At 46.1% G+C, this 20409-nt stretch overlaps 1 protein-coding gene across 1 annotated transcript; it reads right to left on the minus strand.

Moving 5' to 3' along the window:
- Window positions 1-2097: 2097 nt before the first annotated feature.
- GABRQ (gamma-aminobutyric acid type A receptor subunit theta) lies at window positions 2098-17859 on the minus strand. The gene is made up of 9 exons (XM_064483102.1): window positions 17500-17859; window positions 15377-15465; window positions 9806-9873; window positions 8265-8485; window positions 6554-6636; window positions 5918-6055; window positions 5243-5395; window positions 3684-3928; window positions 2098-3080 (listed from the first exon to the last, which is right to left on the minus strand). The coding sequence occupies exons 1-9, from the start codon at window positions 17643-17645 to the stop codon at window positions 2130-2132; spliced, it is 2094 nt and encodes a 697-aa protein (XP_064339172.1). The 5' UTR covers window positions 17646-17859; the 3' UTR covers window positions 2098-2129.
- Window positions 17860-20409: the final 2550 nt, after the last annotated feature.

A 20409-nucleotide genomic window follows, 5' to 3' on the forward strand; every position in this document is an offset into this window, starting at 1 on the left:
AAAGTTATCACTTCCTGATACTACATTCACTTCTTCTGCATCTTCTATCCAGAAGACAGAACAGATGGGTGGAGGAAGGAAGAGAGGAGTGGATGAAGACTGGGAGATGCTGCTCCCTGGAACAGGGAATTGGAAAGAAACAGTTAACCAGCCTGGCCAAATAGGGCCCACCCTTATGTGGGAAAAGGCCAAGGGAATTTTGGTGGTTCTAGAAGAGCCACCAACAGGGAATACATATACTATCAGGTATATCTCCTTTCACACCCATTTAAATCAGATAAATAAACACAGGTATGCACACATGCACTTATACACACACACACAGAATACACTCATGGATCTACACACAAGCACACACATGCATAAGTCATAAGTTTATACACTCTTTCATAGGGGTGCACACACACATGCATCCACATATTGTTATATATACACCATTATAGATTTACACGAATATACATAGAACTATACATCTTTTCAAATGGTCATATGTGCCACACAGAACTAACTAGACACACACACACCCAGGTATACACAGAAGTGCAAACATAGCAACACAGTTAAAAGGGTAGATGGCTGAGGGGCTGCAGGAGAGGCTGCCTAAGGAAGAAGGAGGGACATCGGCTGAGTGCTTGGCAAAACTTGCTCCCCCACCTCCTCTGTCAGTGAAGAGGAGCTGCTTGGTAAGTTGAAGTGCAGGCTACAGTCTACTTCCCTCAGGAGCCCCACAAGGTGGGCAGTTCAGTATGCTCAGTTCATGTTCAATATGCTCAGTTCATACTCATTGTCTGCTCCTTGGTCTCTTTCTGCAGAGATGCTCCAGGTGCTGTAGAATGAGGTCTGATGCCTGGCAGATAAGCAGAACCTGATGGAGCACCCTCTTTGTAAAGGGGAGGGGAGAAAGTGGAGCGCCTCAGCTGAGAGAGTTAAGAGGACAAGAAGAAGGAAGAGCGAGTGGGGTGGCCCCACTGCTCACTGGATGCATGTCCTCAAACATGGGACAAAAGCTCCATTTTTTCCCTCCAAACACTGGGGGCAATGTGCTTTGCCTTCCCTGGCTCATAGGGCTCCTGTGAAAGTTCAACAATGTGTTGGGTGAGTGAGCTTGTTGGCACTTAATCAGGCACTAGACAAACAGAAAGGATTAGTATCTAGATTCACAACAGTTGTTTATCTGCTATTCTAGATCAGATGGTGAACTTCTCTAACCTTAGTCTTCATCCACCAAGTACTTGCACTGTGTCTGGTGATCAACTCAGCATCTGACCTAGACAGATGTATTGAGTCTCTATTGTCAAGCATTCTGAAGTGGAAATATATACAAGAGAAATTCCAATCCCTCCAAAGATGCCAGCTCAATCTGAGTAATCTCCAACTTGACATCATTCACCCCCTGCAAGCTTCTGCTGGGAATATGCTCTCTCACTTACCCTGACACCTCACTACGCACCCCTACCCACACATCCACATTCCACTCCCAACCCTGCACCACAACACCACATTCAAAATACAACAGAAAAATAGTGGGGAAAAGGCACTTTCAAAATCCCCCAAGTTCCCTAGAGCCAGCCCCCTGCAATTGTAAGAGATGGCTAGCCCTTCCCCTGTGCACTGAAGCCCAACCCAGCTTAGCTTTCTCCTATAAAACCCTAAGCAGGAGGTGAGCAAGGGCTAGAATCCCTGGAGGAAAAAACAGGAAAAAAAATTGTTAAAAAGAAAATTCAACACTTCAGTGGGACAGAAAAGCCCCCAGAAATGTTTTTGTGCACAAGGCTCAGATCCTTCCTCAGTCCCCTAATCTGGCTCCTCTATGTCCTATAAACATTTCCAGGGGGCTTTTCTATGCTTATTAGGTGTTAGAAGTATTTGAAAAGGTGACACTATTCAGCAGAAAAGAAAAATCAGTGTGCTATTTACCTTCAACTCCTCCTCAATCCCTTTTCTTCCAGCCAGAACGCATCCTTTCCAAATACTCCCCACCTCATGTTTATAAAGAGAAAGTTAAAGTGGATTCAACTGCCCAAATAACCACAAAATAAAAAAAAAAAGCAAAGAAGGCAAGATGGAACCAAAAGGAACTGTGAAAGGAGCACAGCACAGTGGCCCTGCCACTCTGGGACATTATGGAACTAATTGATATGGTATGCCCAATAAGCAATGTTGAACACCACAAAGGCAACAGGGAAGAGGACCCTGGAGCACCTGTCAACCTCAGGGACATAGTCAGGGTTGAAGAGCTTGGAGGAGAACTGTTTACTGAAGGAGCACCTAGGGCTTGGGGGGCAACTGTCATCAGACTCAAAGAAGTTACTGTCCTTGTCTTGATCAAAGCTGCTAGCATCATCAACATTAAGGCTCCAGGCACTATCAATATCACGTTTGAGTTGCTTTTCAAGGTCAAGGTACCCGCTCTCAACTTTGATGTCCTCAGGCAAGCTATGAATCTCACTAAGGGTGCTACAGATCTCATCAAGGGTGCTAAGCATCTCATCAAGGTCATAGCTTGCTTCTTGCACACACCTCTGGCCGTGAACAAGCAGATGCCTCCTACTGGGGCCATAGCCATGGCTTTCGTCAGAGCTGGAGCTCTCTTTGGGGTCTTCTGGGTCACAGATCTCAGCACGGGCCTCAGCACGGTTGCGGATTTCAGTGGGGATAATACTGTCAGCATTCTCCATACCATTAAAGTGAATGCCATAGCTGTGCAGGGCCTGCTCTGAGGTGGATGGGAGGTCACTCATGCTTTCTCCAGTGGCCAGCCAGGACTGGTCTGAGAGAGAAGACAGTGAGCTGAGGCTTTCTGAGGAGGCCAGCGGTGCCTGCTTTGACATGGAGGCCAAAGAGCTGAGGCTTTCCAGGCTTGCTAGGCTGGACTGCACTGGTATGGAGGGAGGAGAACCATTCTCATCTTCTATGTCAACTTGGTCATTCTTCAAGGAGATAGCAGATAGACTCATGAAGTCATTCCCTGCATGAACAATCACTGTTGGGGAGGAAGGAGGGATGGGACTTGCCTCATCAGCATTTGTAACATGATTGATGCTCTCTTCCATTGACAGAGTCACCTCTTCCTGGGGTCTCTGGTGTGGAAGGACATGAGAAACAGGACCAAGAGACTGTTAGTATGCAAGGAAATTCCACGGCTGCTGCTGCCCCACTGGGGCAGTTGATCCCTCTGGAGTGCTGGGTAGTAGACAGAGGCAAGGCACTCTCAGGCAGGTGGGGTTGGATTCCCTGTGAAGGAGGGGATTGCTGGATATTAACACACTGCCAGCAACAAAAGCCTAAGCACGGCTTTGGGAATCAGAAGAACAAAGGAAGGAAGGGTAGGCCAGCCTCTCTGATGTCTGTCTCTTCCTTTCAGCTTCCCTGTGCTCCTTTTCCCTCTGGCTTCATCACCTGCCCTTGGAAACATGCTAAGTAGACTGGATTTAAAGCCCAAAGATCTGTGGAAATTCAGCTCTGCCACTTACTAGCCTTGTGACCTTGGAAAACGACTCAACCTATAAAGGAGTGATGCTAAATTGTTCTATTTCTTTGTTATCTGGGGTGTGTGTGTGTGTGTGTGTGTGTGTGTTGTGAGGCTCAAAGAAGCCAAGAAATGTCAAAAGTCAAGTGCTAATCTTAGGCTTAAGAGGTGCTCAGGGAAAGTGGACTGTTTAGTCAAGAAGCCAAACTTGTACCTTTGTCTCCCGGTAGCTGTAGCGGGCCAAGGCACTTAGAGCTCTTCTGAGTTGCCTCTGAGATAGCTGGGGTAGTCTTCGGCTGTAGAAAAGATAGTTGATGTAGACATATTCCAGCAAGGACAGGAACACGAAGAAGAAGCATACCACCATATAGATGTCGATGGCTTTGATACAGGAAACTTGGGGAAGTTTATCCCGCAGATGTGAGTTAATGGCATTTAGGACGAGCATTGAAGTCAGACCTATAAATCACATAGCACAAGGTGAGTACCCCCCAGGTGGCTGAAGTTCTTGGCAATCGATCAGACTCACATCCCACTGGAAAGGAGCAAAGACCATCTCTGGGGTTGGGAGGGTCCTCAGCAAAAGGCCTTCAGCTTTGCAGGCTTAGGGCCCTGGCTCAAGTGTTCTCTTGGCTTCTCCTCCCCTATCTTTACACCCAGCTTGTACTTCAATGGTTCAGTGACTTCCCATTGCTCTTAGGATCAAGTCAAAAATCTCCACTCATGGTTTCATAGTGATTTATATGTCCAGCCCCATTTTGCCCTATGATGGTCCTTTCCCCCTTGACCTTCTAGTACACAGGCTTTCCTGTAGTCCCTTAGCACTAAATGAGATCACATCCCTAAGAAGGTTTGTGAACCCTAAAATATTACACAAATATAAAAGTTTAGTTTAGTGTGTGCTCCTAAATAAGGAGGCTGAATAGTCTGCTCCAAAGATGGTGAAGGAGAGGGCAGACCTGGATCTGTGATACACTGGCATTCTGCAGAGTGAGACCAGATAAACTTGGGATCTGATCTCTTAGGCTCCTCTCTGGTACTGATCAAAAAGCCTTTGATGCTCCCTGTTGCTTAGACATGAAGTTCCAACTGCTTAAAAAGTAGAATTTTGAGTTCTTCCTAAGTCAGCCTGGGCTGTTTTTCTGCTACTCTCTCCACTTCCACAGCTCATGCCCCAGGCATCCTGTGATTTAGCCCCCTTTTATGGCCCCTTTGCCTTTAATCAAGCTATTTCCTTTTTTAGGCAATGCTGAGACTTGTGTTTCTGCCTCCTGGAAGCCTTCAAAATCCAGTTTTAGCAACATTTTCTTGATGCACTTTTGGACAATAAGACCCAGGTTACTTCTTCCTTGGTACTGATAGCATCTATCTAAGCATTCTACTAGACACTAGTTAAGGGCATCTCCTCTAGAAAGCCCTCTGCTGCCTAGTATGGCATTTTGATACATTGCTTAATCAGTGTTTATTGTGTTTCATTTCTGATCTAAATTTGTGAATTGTCCATTAATTTATGTATCCAGCAAATAATGAGTTCTGGTACTTTGGACCCAACATACCAAGATCCTAGCCCTGATGTTTTTTTCACACCTGTCTCCAATGTTGGTCTCTCTGCTGCGAATTGGCTGAGCACCTGCACAAATGCCTATTGAGCAGGTCCCATCTTGTTTCCTTGCCTGTGAAGTCACACACTGCTCCAGGTACTCTTCCTTACTCTCAACATTTTTTCTGACCAAGATGGCCCAAGTTCCTCCCTGGGATGGGGACAGGACCTACCGACTGTCACCCTGGCTGCAGAGGATTCATAGTTCATCCAAAATGATATCCAAGAGACAACAGTGGTGAGGATGGTAGGCCAATAGATCTGCACAAGGTAGCTGGTGATTTCCCTCTTGACCAGGAACCTCAGTATCAGGCGCATGTAGGAACCTGGCAAGGAGACACAATGGTATTAGGGTGGCAGGGCTGAGGAGATTTTCAGGGTGAAGTACAGGATGGTTGAGGGTAAACTAATGACCAGTTCAGCCTATAATATTCCAGCCTGGGAAGCCTGCAGACCTGACTTCATTTGCTGCCCTAAGGCCAGTGACAATGACATGTGTCAGTAGACCCATATGGCACAGCAAGTCTGCTGTCTCTTCCTTCCTTCCTCACTTGCTCCATGTCAACTGAAGTTTTGAAATGGGAGACACATGAGCTATTTCAAAGCTGTAAACAGATGGAGAGGGAGAAGCTGGCTCTGAAAGGAGCCAAGTGCTTCCGTACCCATTTCCTCATTGGCAGAGGGGAAACAACAGGGACTTTCTGAAGGGGGCTTTGGAAGGTGACCAGACAAGAAGGAAATAGGAAAGAAGGCAGCAGGGAGTCTAGAGGTTAAAGCCAGAGGTTACCATCAGTTTCCTAGGTACAAAAGAGACACGAGACAGGAGAGAAGGAAGGGGTCAGACCCACCTGTGTAGAAAAACACCTCTTTGCTAGTCATCATCTTTCCCAGGAAGCTGAACTGAGGGATGTGCAGATTCTCAGTCCCCTGGATGGCATTCTCATTATCTTCCCAGTATAATACAATGTCTTCCACTGTATAGCCATCTAGGAGGGGGAAAAAAACAGAGTAAGTCAGTCTCAGAAACCAGGCATAGGCAGATTTCACATCAGAGCAGTTTGTGAAAAGCCAAAGGATAGACAGAACCCTCACTTTGGTGGGGGGTTCCTTTGTGTTTTGTGGGTCTGAGCATGGCGGAGGGGGCACATAGAAAGAGAACTCTCAGTTTGGAGTTTATTATCCGGGAAGGAAAACACAGCAAAGAGATGTGCTCCTACCGACTAGCTTGTGCACAGTTTCCCCATAGCAAGGCACCATTTCCCTATGAGGCTATTTATACCCTAAAGGCCACCTTCTCCCAGATGCCATATATACTCTGTCTGTCTACATATCTGTCTAACTATCTATCTATCAAGGAGAGAGAGAAACGGGTGAGGGAGGCAGTAGGGGACATATGCAGTCTTTCTCACTGTCAAGTCTGCCTTTGGTTTCCTCATGGTCCCAACCCCAGGTAGGGAAGAAGGGGCCATGGGAGACATACGTACAGCTCTCCACTTCCAGCTTGCAGGTCTGCTTGTCCAGAGGGAATTTTTGCAGATTCATGGAACAAGCTGCTGTGGTGGTGAGTCTGCAAAGGAAAAGCAAAAGGAAGGGAAAAGTGAGTCAAGCCCAGACAAGTAACCCTTCCTGAGAAAACTGCAGGGGTATGGCAGAGAGAGGTATCCCAAGGACTGACCCACCTAACACATTCTTCTTTCTCCTCTCGCTTTCCTTCCTTCCCTTTTAGAGGAAAGAGGAATTGTAGTTGTGTAAGGAGACAGGGAATTTGTTTGTGACAAAGAAACCAAGAAGTCTGATAGGACTCAGAGAACATGTATATAGCATGTCAGGAAATCTCACGGTGTCAGAATGGAAAGGGCCCTTGAGGAAACTGAATGCAGAGACAAAATGGGGACTTTCTTACTGGAGAAGCAACAAGGCCATCAGGAGGAAACTGCTATACCTTTGGCCATGGGATCCTCTCCCACAGCACTTCCATCTCTGTACCTGCTTATGAGAGTGCTGGGACTGAGCAAAAGGCTGGTGTTGTGAACAGTTAGGAGGGGTTAACATATCTGAGGTGGTCTATGGAGTGTTGGGCAGGGGCTTCAAGTTGCCATGTGGTAGGTCCATGAGAGGAACCTCAGGAGGCACCTTGGAAGACCTGAGGAAGTGACAAGTGGGAAAGAGGATAATTACAAAAGCTCTCTGCAGCTGCAGCTGGGAGGCTCTGCCCCATTCCTTTATTCTGCCCTTCCTAGCTGCTAACCCCAGCCCAGTCCCTTTCAACCGTTGAAGTGATTTCCATTTTGTATAGTGTGTAGTGTGTGTGTGTGTGTGTGTGTTTCTCTCCCTTCTATGAATTCTCCATGAGCATTAATCAGCTAAAGCCCCCTTTAAATGAAAGGAGTGTGACCAGTGTCCTGTTCCCTGAAAGCTTTGTTGTTCTCTGGCTCCAGCGCCTCAGTCCATGGGAAGGTGGATGGAGAAAGAAGAGAGAAACAAAGGTACAGAGCAAAAGTGCCCCAGAGAAAGAGACCCAGAGAAAGAGCTGTACTCTCATAGCTACCTCTTGAAGAACTTTTCTGAGCTGAAATTCTCTCACACTTATCTTAAGAGACAGTTTGTAAGAGATGAGGCTGTGAGGACTGCTTTGGTTACTGTCTGCTATGCCTATAAATAGACCAGTGAGGAGTTCCAGTGTGTGCACATCCTGTTTGTACAAATCCATAGGCAACAGGCACACACTGCACACCCTCCCCTGCATGACACGTATATCACCAATGGCAGAGATCAGTCCCCCTCCCTCCACTTCATGGGAAAGAAAAGACACAGATAAATAACAGAATGTATATACAATGCTCAGGCAGAGGGAGAACTCTTCCAGTTGAGAAAATCAAACAAGATTTCTTGACAAAGAGGGCATATGAGTTAGGGATTGAAGGATAGGCAAGGTTTAGACTATAGAAAGAGGAAAGGTCCATTCTAGACAGATGCAACAGCAGAAGCCAAGGTGTGGGGACAGGACAACCATGATGGCTGTGGGAAACTATCAAGGTTCCACTTTGACTACTGGGTAGGATGAGTGAGGGGGCGGTGCAAGACAGATTTGGAAAGCAATGAGTCCTCTGTATGTCCCTTAGAGTGTGTTCGTGGGATACTCAGTGGGAAGAAGGTAGCCTGCTAGGATGATCCCTAGGTCCCTGGGGAACTCACCGCATGCCATACCGCACTGTTCCATCTGGGTGAAGCTGAAACACGCGATTTTCCACAGTCGCATCATGCACAAAAGCATCTTTGCTGTTTAGAAAGTAGCAGTCAGGGATCCACAACTTCTCAAACATCCGATAGTCCAGGGTCAGGTTCAGATTGGTCTCATAGTATGCTAAACGTGGATCCTTCCAGGTCTGATGGAAAAACATTGTAACAGTATAGTCCTAAGGAGAGAAAGGTAAATTCCAGTTGTAAGTGAGGTTGTCCAGATCTCGGACCTCAGAGTGTGTGTGCATACAGGTATATGAAATACACCAGAAATACAGATGAGTAATGAAACATACGTAGGAATGTTCAATGTTAAGAATAATAAAATGAGCCCCATATAATTAAAATTCAGGTTAATAAATAGAACATTCCCAATAACTTTCAAGCTTCAATGTGTCTCTTCAGAACATACTTTCCACATCTCCCAGCAATATCCATCATCTTAGATTTTGATAATAACAGTCCCTTGCTTTTCCTATGTTTTATTGTCTACGTATCGCTTAGTTGCACTTATTTAAAATTTTTTTTTCGAATGGAATCATGCTCTATATATTCATAACTTGCTTCTTTCACACAACATTGTGTTTGTGAGATTCATTCAGGTTGATGTGTGTAATTAAAATTTGTTCACTTACATTGCTGGATAATATTCTCTTATATGAATATACTATGTATATTACTATATGATCACACCATACATACCAAAATCATGATGAAATAAAAACTATGAAGTGAAAGTTCCAGTTTATACCCATGCTAAGAGCATATGAGAGTTCTCAGTGCATCTGCCTTGCCAGCTTTGGTATTGTCTGACTTTTGCCTTTTGCCAGTCTGCTGGGTATGCAGTGGGTTCTCACTGTGGTCTTATTTTGCATTTCACTAATTAATAATAAGCTCAAGCATCTCTTTATAAGTTTATCTGTTACTTGGTTTTCTTCACAAAATGAAGTTCCTGTTTAAATTTTCTGATCATTTTTCTATTGTTTCAAAATATTATTCTTATTAATTCACAAGAATTCCATATGTTTTCAATATCAGTCCTTTGAGTTGCAAATATCTTAGTCCACTCTGACTTATATTTTCAAACCTGTCATACTGGCTTTGTTTCTTTGTTTTGCAAAACAGAAGCGCCAGAAGTTTTAGCTAAAGAGAATGTTAATATAGTTGAAGATAACCAGTATTTATTTTTATACTTCGTGTTTTCTGTGTCCTTTTTAAAAAGTCCTTACCTATCTCAAAGACACAAAAACAACAGCCTATATTATATTTTAAAAGCTTCATAAGCCTTTCACTTTTAGGTCTGTAATCTGTTTATTACAGATTATTTTATTTATTTAATTTATTTTTTTATTCCAATTGGCTGCAGTTTCCAAAACCTACTGTATTCATCCACATGGGCTCTGTTGCAGGTCAGAACAGAAGGAGTTGGCTTATGACCCTGCTCCTTGTCTCATGTCCCTTGTCACCAGCCCCATGTCTGAAGCTGACACACTTACCATAGTCATTTCTGAGATCTGTTCAATACTGGAGACATAGATAGATACTCCCACGGGCACAGGGGCACCTACAATACAGGAAGACACTATTACATGCAGAGTAGGAAAAAAGATAAGTGCATGGACTCAGAAGCCAGACTGCCTGAGCTTGACCACCATTTTGGCACTTACTAGCTGTGTGGCTGTGTGACCTTGAATAAGTGACCTAACCTCTCTGAGTCTTACTTTCCTCATGAGTAAAACAGGGATAATGATAACACTGATCTCGTCGTTAATGAAGTCAAGCACTTAGAGTAGGCTCTGGCTCATGATATGCTAAAAGGAAGGGATCAGGGCAAAATAAAGGAAAAATAAAGAAGAGGAATCACTCTTTTTCCAAATGTTTTCTTGATAACAACTCAAAAGCAATGGGCCCCAAAACAAGAGCCAAGATTTGGGGTGTGCATGAACATACTGGTGTGAGTGTATGTGTGTCTTTGTGTGAGTGAATGTGTATCTTTGTGTGAATGAATGTGTGAGCTGTGTGCATGAGTGTATGTGAGCATGGTCACATGTATGAGTAAATCTGTAAGCATGTTCATGTGCAGGAGAATGTGTCTGTGTGCACACGAGTGTATGTGAGCATATCGGAGTGTGAGAGAATGCACGAGCATGTTTTTGTGCGTGCATGTGTTGTGTGGGAGTCAGTATATGAGAACGCGCATGTATGTAGGAATGGTGTGTGGGAGTGAATTAGGAACTTGTTCATGTGCAAGTGACTGCGTTTCTGTGTTCCTGTGGGAGTGAATGTGAGCTTGTTGATGTGCAAAGGAATGTGTGAGCATGGGTGTACTGGTGTGCTTCTGTGTGTCTGTGAATGTGTGAGTGTGTGCATATGTGAATACACCCATATAGATGAGTGATACTGTGTGTGTTCATACGTAAGCATGTTTGCACGCTTGGATATATTGCACAGGAGTAAATGTGGAAGCACATGCCGGCACATGGACAAGGTGTGTGGAAGTGAATGTATAAATGAGTTTATGTGCAAGTAAGTGTGTGAACAGATGTGCTTTGTGAACATGTTTCTGTGCATGTGAGTGAATTTGTGAGTATGTTGGTACATGTGAGCACATTAATACATGGATACATTTGTGTGTAAGTGAATTTGTGTGTTTTTATGTCTGTGAGCATGTTTGTATGTGAGTTCACTCACACACAAATGTGTGAGCACATTTCTAGGTGAGTGAATGGGTCAGCATGTGTGTGTATTTGAATGTATTGTGTCGGGGGGGATATGTAGGTTGTGTGAGCCTGTTCATTTAGTGTATTTGTGAGCATGTCTATATGTGAGTGAATGCATGATTATGCCTGTGTGTGTAACTGTTGTGTTTAACTGAGTATGTTTGTGTGTTGAGCGTAAGTGTCCATGTGTTCATATGTACGAGCACATTCATGTGTGAGCCTATGTGGGCATGTGAGTGCATGTGTAAGCAGTTTTGCATGTGTGATTTAATATGTGTTTTGTGAGTGAATGTTTGGGAATGTAAGTGAACGTATGAGTGTCTGTATGTGTGAGTGTGAGTAAATATGTTAATTGTGTGACTATGTGAATGTATTGCGTGTGTGACCTTGTTCATATGCAAGTGATAAATGTGATAAGTGATCACACTTCACACTTACACTCATCACACTTATAAGTGTGAGTTTATGCAAGCACGTTTATGTGCTGGAGTAAATGTGTGAGCATGTTCATGTGAGTGTGGTTGAACATGTGACTGTATGTGAGTGTGTTTGTGTGTGAGTGAATGTGTGACCATGCTGACATCTCTGAGCATATTCATAGGTGTGAGCATGTCAATGTACAGGTATGAGTGAATGTGTGAGCATGTTTGTGACTTGGTAAATATGTGGACATGTTTGTGTGTGTTAGCAGGTGTGTGTGAATGTGTATTTTCATGTGTGTGAATGTCCAAGCGTGTGTGGCTGTGCGTGTCTATGTGTTTGAATGAATTTGTGAGTGTGTTTGTGTATGTGAGCATGTTTGTGTGTAAATGGATGTGTGAGCAGGTCCATGTGTGTATGCGAATGCATGAGCATGTGTGTTAGTGTATGTGAGTGTGTATATGTGTATTTTTGTGAGTGTGTTCAGGTGAGTGAGGGCATGCATGAGGGTGATTGTGTGTGTTAATATGTGACTATGATTCAATGTATGTTTCTGCCTCCTGACTTTCTCTTTTCAGGACTAGGTGTTACAGCTGCCCACTCAAATGTGATAATGGATGTGCAAATATGTAGTAAACTATCAAGTACTGTGGAAAAATACATTTTTATTGTTTCCTCATTAGTTCAAAGCTGCCTCCACCCAGCCCCACAGCTAAGCCATTATCCTATGTGTATTACATCAAACTGCTGTTATGGAAACATGTGTGACGCTTCCAATTCAGCCTGCTGGCTTCACTTGCCCAGAAGCTGAGCTGCAAAGAGGGACATGTGTTATTCCTATCCTGATGCTTCAAAAAGCAAAATGCTGTTGGGAATCCACATATGAGTGGCAGCTGAGAAGTATACGGGCCTCCGTGTGAGGGCATAGCCCAGACTCCAGCATTCAGGACTATTCTGAATGATCCACAGCAAAGTGCTCTGTAGTGACACAGGTTTCTAGAAAAGCAGTCTTTTTTTTTTTTTTTATTACAGCCTTTCAGGTTCCCCACATGCCTTTAGAGGGTGGAAGCTGTGTTAGGCAGGCAAAAAGCACTAGAGGCTGGGCAGCCATCCCCCCAACCACCTCATCCTACTGTCAGACTTTTCATCATAGATCATTCTGTACCACTCAGGCAACCCCATCCCTTACAGCAGAATCCTGGATCCTGAACCCTAAAGGGCCAGGGCACAGCCTTATCCAAGAGTTCCCAGTTGAAGGGGCAAGTGGGAACCAAAATGCAGTCTACCTCCCCCTCACCAAGCCAGAGTCTTGGCCCAGGAGTGTAGCCTGGAGGATAGGGACCTGGTACCTTTTTCTAATTTATCCACCTAGAGGGGACACCTTATGTACTAGCAGTGGTCAGAATGAGAGCTTAGCTAAGATATCCCACATTTCTAAAAGGAGAACAAAGGGGAATAAGAAACTTCTAGATAAGGTGTCTAAATGCTATCTCTGGAGTGATGGCTTCAACCTCGTATTCCATCGCTGTCCTTCCTGATGGGCTTACGAAGGTAGGAAAGGTGGGAGGGGTAACCACTTCCCTCTTTCTTGGAAACTTTGCTATCCCAACTCTTCCTCCTCCCTAGCATTCATCAGAGGAAGATGAGGTAAATGAAGGAATGATGAAGGTGTGCGATTTATTCCTTCACTCCACAGCTAAGTCGTGCCATGCTGATGGGCAAAGTCCTTAGGCACCTGCCTTTTGCAGCGCTGTGGAGTCCCGCTTCTCTTGGTCAGAACGAAGCAGTTTGTTAACTTTTCCTGGTCCCTCCTCCTCCTCCTCTTCATCCTCCTTCTCTTCTCAATGAAGTAATAAGGCTCCCATTTGAAGCTAACCACAGTTAGATCAGGCCCTTTCATTTGAGAGGTGTGTGTGCCTGTGTGTACCTGTGTGCGTGTGTGTGAAGCCCAGAAATTCTATTTAACTTCAGACACAGGGGAATTTGACTCTGTGTCTAGCAAGAGTCCTGAGTTGCCCCAACTCTAAAGCCCTGGCCAAGCTGTCCCATTGATTGGCACTGCCTCCCCATAAAACAACCCCAGACTTAGAGCCTGTAGTGCCTACGGTCTAAATGCTAGAAGGTCCTGCATTGTCTTTGCTCTCACATCTCCATCTATTGTTTGGCCAAACTGGGGCCCCAGCTGCTCTTGTACTCCCCAGGTCTGCATGCCCATAGAGCTTAGTGTAACCCAGGAGGTTAGGCATCAGCTGTAAACAAATCCAAGGTAGCTCAGAAAATGGTGGTGAGGTGCCTTGGAGATACTGTGCTCCAGCCACACTTGACAATCCTCAGAGGTTGATCCTTGCCCCTCTTCCCCTCTCACCGCCAGCCCTGGATGGCTGCAGAGATAGAAACCTGAAACAGTGGGGAGAACATGTTTGATATACTTGAATGGCTGTGGGTCAGTCTCTGCTAAGAAACATGACAACAGTGAATAGAGAAAATGTAATAGTTACACCCCTGACACCCACTGCTGCTTGGTGCAACTGGTCCAAAACCAGTGTCATGTAATGGAGTGCTCTCTGCGCCCTAACATCTGAATTCTTATACTGAAAGAATCTGCTTTCTGCCCTCTCCACATCAGCTTCCCAGTCCCCAGTACACACTTACCTTGGATCCAGGGGCTGCACTGCCTTCTGCCCTCACACTCGGAGGGAGCAAAGCAGTGAAGGGGATACCAGACAAGTGTTCCACCTCCAAACCTTAGGGCACAGGGCAACCGCTTTGGTTTTCAAGGGGGCTCCGCAGGCAAATCACAGAGCCCCCACTGATCTACCACAGTGACAAGTCCCCTGTGTGCCCTTTCAGGCAGAGGCATTGTGTATTCAGAAGAACTCTATTCATATGTACAAATGTGAACCATTAGCATTCATTAACCCTTTAGACTGGGTGTCTGCTTCTACCAGCTGCAGGAAGTGAGTGCTTTCTCAGACTTAGTCACTCTGCTTTTTAGCTCTTTCTCTATTTCATTCCATTCGAAATGTGACTAGCATATATTTAATATATCCTTCCTCTTGTCTGTCCTTGGTCTAGATTTTTTGGGTGTCCCTTCAGCCAGAGAATGCTATTCTTGTTCTGTGGAGTTGGGTAGGTTCCTGTCACTTAAAGCTGTGTGATAGAGGCCAGTCGCCCTTTCTAAGGGGGAGAGGATAGGAGGCTAGGCAGAAATAAAAGAAAAAATTGATGTATTGTCTTCCTTCAATAGAGATTTACTCCAGTTTCCTTGCCATTTCTTGTCATCTCTGGGCTTGAGATCTGGGTGCTAAGCTAAGGAGTCTGGATTTTATTTGGCAGTTAAATAAAGCCATCAAAATTTCCTGAGGTGATCAGATTGGGTTCATAAAGATGACACTGACTGCAGTGTGTTGAATAAACTGAAGGCTTGGGGAGGGAGAGCAGAGGCAGAAGTGCCCAGGACCGGGCTGGGTGAAGTAAACTAGACAGAGAAGACCACACCCTTCATCTTAACCAGCTGAATGGGGTCAGTGTCCAGGGTGCAAAGAAAGTGTGCACAAGCGGAACTTGTGCCCTCCACATAGATGGAGCAGAAAGCTCTAGCCTGAGATACACACCTAGTGTGGTTAGGGCTTCTCCAGCCACACTGGGGTGCACGCTTCAGGCTTGGGGTGACTGTCAAGGAATGTGGAGGGGGCAGAGGCCTCTTGCATAAGAAGGCTGAAAATTTGGAGAAATTCCAGGGGGCAGAGTGAAAGGCCTGTGGTTGGGGGCTTGGAAGTGCTCTGCTGCAGGTCTCTGCAGGGTCAGGAAGGCGGGGTCTGGAGAGGCAGAAGAGTGGAGCCTAGAGGAGTGCCACTGGTCAGCTCACTGGGTGGGGCTGGCTTGTTGTGTCTCAGCTCTAGTATCTAGTATCTGGATGTGTCTTACCTCCAAAATTGGGCCTCAGACGGACATCATATTTCGACAGCACCCTGTCCAAAATCTTCTGCACCACAGCTTCATTTGCACAATTTTTGCTGCAACAAAGGAGTCATTGGTAAATATTGGTCATCAGTGAATGCCACATTGCTTCTGAGAAAAGAAACAACAAAGAACACCCCAGGCATCGACTAGCCAGAACCTTCTCTCCTCCTGCACACAGGCAGACATGTACAGTCATACATGTACACATCTCTCCCTGCTCCCCTCCCTTCGTACAGTGAGTCAGCCAGAAGCGCAGCAGTGACGCAAACTCCTCTTTCCCCCTCTCCCTCCCCAGCTTTTATTCAAAGGGTGGGGCACAAAGACTGGATCCCTGTTACCAGGCAGAATTGGGGGTGGGGGTGGGAGGAGATTATAGGGGAAGTGGAGAGGAGAGGGTGTGCACAGGTGTGAGCCCTCTGGTAAATACATGACTTCAGCCCCTAAGGATCCCTACCTTACCATCAGCCTGGATGCAGCTTTCCAGATTGGTGGGAGTCTTCCTTCCAGGGACACCTGATTGCCCCAGGAAATGTCATCTTTCATCCTCACTGTCCCCCTAAGCTAAGCCAACCAGTCTACGTCCTCCAGCTCAGTCACATTTCTTCACCTAAGCTAGGGCTGGCATTTTGTTTTCACGTATATGTGAATCTTGTTTCTGTACACCTCTGTTGCTAAAACTTGGCATATGGCATATGACACAGAGAGAGAGCCTTGCTCATGTAGCAGAGATTTCTGACCCTCATCAATCAAAACGATCAATCAAATTTCCAATTCTTGGGGCTCAGGGCTGTCCTCAAAAACATGTGTATTCTTGGAGCAAGCTTCTCTTTGGCTAAGTATGTGCTTCCAGCCTAGACGTGTCTTGAGTGAGCACATATAAATGGATCCAGCTCAACTCTGCAGAGAGCTGGCCTTTCCAGAAGTCTTTGATGTGCTCACCCAATTCACCTAGTCCTTCATGGGGGCTCTTTTCCCCAAAAGGTGCTTGTGAATGAGAACAGGCCCTGGGCATTACTATGACTCTTAGAATCTTTGATGCATTGACTATGGAAACGTCAGCCCCTGCAATTCTCAGCGTGTGTGTGCGTGTGTGTGTGTTCAGTAGCGCAGTCTGGAATGTTCGGTTGAGGACATTGCAGGGCTGTCTGCTGGAACCTTGCCCAACTATCCCTCCCCGCCCCTTTTTTTTCTGAATACATGTTCATTTCTGGTTTGGCATTTAAAAAATTATTCTCAATCATCTTTAATGACAAAATTTCCAAGTATGCACATGAATTATTCCTGAATTAAAGCAAGGCATCCCTGCCTGTTTAAGATCATACACATTACCAGTGTGCCAACACTCAGGGTCTGTGGCCAGTGCAAATACACATTTCCATGTGATCTACATGTAAAGGCTGACTGTTTAACATCTATTCAGATATTTTAGAGGCAAACAAACTTGAAATCAAATACGGAACCCCACCCCCCATCAAATCTTCAAATATTCTCACAGGAGTAAGTACAAAACGCACCCATCTCAGGCCACACGAATATACTATATAGCCACCGATCACACTGTCTGAGCTCCGATGAGGTTGAGTCAATAATTTCTATCCGCGGAATCGGAAAATGTCCCTCACCGCTCATTACGCACATTCACGAACATATGCACGCGCCTCAGGGAACAGACTAAAATCCGGACTCAAACAGGTGTCTCTACTGTCTATGTTTCGTGAATTGCCCATCACTCTGTACCCCCACCCCAATCCCACCGGTGCAAAGGACGTGACTTGGAAAATCTGCTAGGGGCCTTAGTCCCCGGGGGTGCATGGCAGACCTTGAGGTGAGGGCATCCTTCCCCCCATCCCCCCAGGCTGCAGTTTGGGTACACGCGGGGCTCTGTCAGCCACCACAGTAACAGGTGGGCTGAAGCCCAGGGCTGTATCTCGACCGGCCGCCCCCACTCCCACCCCACCACCCTCCAGGGACCTGTAAGCAAGGCCCGCCCGCCAGGGCTCGGCGAGCCCGGGTCCAACTCTTCCCCAGCCCGCTCCGTCCAAGAGGCCGTGTTTGCCGGTCCTCTCCTGTCGCCACTGCCCACTTACCAGTTGAAGACGTTCAGGACTTCAGGTACTGTGGAAGGGAGCTCGAAGTGGAATTTCGGGCTGGGACTGGGGTCGTTGCCCTCCGCGAGCCAGGTTCTGATGAGCAGCAGGAGCACAGCGACTCGCAGCATCCCTCGGATGCTCATGGCTGCGGCACTCCGGGGGTCCGTCAGCCGCTGGGGAAAGGGACGGAGTGTGGGGCGAGAGGGAGCTTGTGGGTCGCCAGGAGCCGCCTCTAAGCAGAGTAGCGGGAGTATGGGGAGAAGGGAGAGCGGGAGTCGGACCAGAGCCCAGAACCCGAGAAAAACAGCCTCTCAGCAGCTCTGCCAGACTCAGCGCCCTTAGGACGCTCCCGGCAGCTGCGAGGTGCGCTCCGTCTGCGGCCGCTCCAGGCTGCGACTGGGCACCCAGCCTGGCGCCTGGCTAGTTCCTCCCACTCCGACGGTAGCACTGGGAGAACCAATCCAGCAGATGCCAGGAGCCACACAAAAAGGCGCGCGCTCCTGCCTCCGCCCGCAGCGAGCGCACCGCCCGGCCCCCGCCCCTTCAGGCCTCTGCAGCTGTCCCCCGGGCCAGCATCAGACACAGACAGGGGCGGGGCCAACCCGGTGGAAGGGGAGGGGAATCGACCGCCGGAGGGCTGGCCAAGCATCCGCAGCTAGAGGCACCCGGTGGGTCTTACTCTAACTGCAAATATGCAAAATGTGCGTTTCTTTTGGAAGAGCGTGTACTCAAGGGTTTGGTTTTGTGTGTATGTGTGTTGTGAGGGGAGTGAGGTAATTTGACTGCCCTGGCTGAATCTACATTCTGATAGAGCTGGACACATTTGCGAATCAAGAGGTATCCGATTGCTGCTATTCCCAAACTCTTGACCCTCCAGTAACCCCACCAGCCTTCCCTCTGGATGGAGTGAAGGGGGATCACTAATGGATTTTATGACAGAGCTCTGGCCATAGCAAGAGTGCCTCCTCATCAGGACGGGAATTGGGCTTCAGGAGTACAAGTTTCGTGGAGTTTCCCAGAGTGATCTTGGCCCCAAGTTTCGGTTCCCAGGACAAAGCTCAGGGAATTGGTAGGGTTCACCAACTCGGATCACACTGAGATGTGACTCTATGCCATGACCAAGGTATGCTGAGTTAAAGTCACAGTCCAGGTCCACACCATGGAAGGGGAAAGAAGGCAAAGGCCAATGTTTCAGATGTTCAAGAGGGTCCCTGGAGAGTAGGCAATTCTAATGCTCCTGAATTTTGGCCCCATCGTGTAGAAAAACCTGGAGTTTTGACTAGAGGGCTCTTATTTCCAGTGCCTCAAACACTGTCCCATGAAACAGGAGGATCTCAGAGAATAAGAAAATTCCTCCATGTAATCCTCTTTGTCCTTTCCATCTCAGATTCTTGACAAAGCAAGTTGAGAAAGAGGCCCCTCAGATTCCATGAGCCAGATGGGCAATCAATAAATAGACCTCAGTCATGTTTACCAGTGCTGAAGCTCCTAAAGCTGCCATTGAGAAAGGTTGCAATGAAAATGGATTTCAAGTTCACTCTTGGTTAGCTAAAATATTCACACAGAAATTTAGCCCTATTCCTCTTTCTGTCAGTATTTGGTGAAGTGAGTTGGGACTGTTTGTGTCCAGAAAGCCTTCAGTTGCCTGGGTGGTTGAGTGTTTCCCATAGCTAAGCAGTTAACTCTTTATCCCCACTTTCTGAATCATCTTAGAATCAAACTTTAAAAAAAATGTGTCTCATAGTTCTGTGCCTTTTTTTAATGAGCAGAGCACCTTCACACCTTCCTTTCTCTTCTCCCTTTTCCCTTCTTTCCCATTGTCTTTGGTCATCCAGGCATCCTTGTAGAGACAATCCTTGCTGATAAAAGTGGAAGGGCCATTCCAGATGATTTTGTCCAACTATCTGGATTGTACTATGGGGAAACTGAAGCCCAGAGAAGGAAAAGGGATTGGTCCAAGGTCACATAACAATAGAGATCCAAACTGGAATCCCATTTCCTGGTTTGCCTACTTCCAGAACATTTTTTTTTCTTCAGTGTGATTCAGCTTCAACTGGAAGTTCAGGCAACCGCCAGCAGATGGGAGTAGATTTATTTAGATGCAGGATGTTCCCAGTACCCTGGAATCAAATTCCACAGGCAATTGGTCTCCCATTTGTCAGGGAAAAACAAGCCTGAAGCTTGTAGTTTTATTCCTAGGTGCCCTTCTGACCATGAAGATTGTCAAAAAGTTGATGAGGATGAATTCACTTCCAGACCTTACATCCCAGAGTGCCCTCCCCCATTTCTGCTCTCCCCAGAGGTAACGATTGCTTGAAATTTCTAACTCAGAAGACAAATAGATAAAAAAAACCCACCAAAAAATACAAAACTGCACTATAATTTGTACTTGTTAAGCCTTTGTCTAGTTAATTTATTAGAATATCTATAAATATCCAGATTGAATGGACTTAAACCTGAATATGAGATCATGGTGTAGGAGAAAGAGCACAGACCTGGATTCAGGTCTGCCATATGGCAGTGAATGTTTCAGTTTGGCTGGAGTGTAGGGTAAGTTTGGACTAAGACACGATGTAAGAAAGGTAAGAGGCAAGAGATTATACAGAACCTGGCCTAGTAAACACCACACACTCAGTGTACAATAAATAAATGAAGCAAGAGAGTTTTGGACCTAATTATCCAAACAGAGAAATTTCATTTTTATTTTAGAGTCAGCTGTATGTTTTTGAAAGATTTGTGCAAGGGGATGACTCAGTCAGAATGACACCTTGGAAGAATCTCTGGTTACTTTGTAAAAGAGAAGCTGGAAGGAAGACAGACTGAGGACAATCATAGCAGTTAGGAGACTATTGTTTACCTCTGCTTCTGGTAATTACAGCCTAGGTAATTTGGATTAACTATCCCAAT

The sequence above is a fragment of the Camelus dromedarius genome, chromosome X (assembly GCF_036321535.1).
Source record: "Camelus dromedarius isolate mCamDro1 chromosome X, mCamDro1.pat, whole genome shotgun sequence".
Taxonomy (NCBI): domain Eukaryota; kingdom Metazoa; phylum Chordata; class Mammalia; order Artiodactyla; family Camelidae; genus Camelus; species Camelus dromedarius.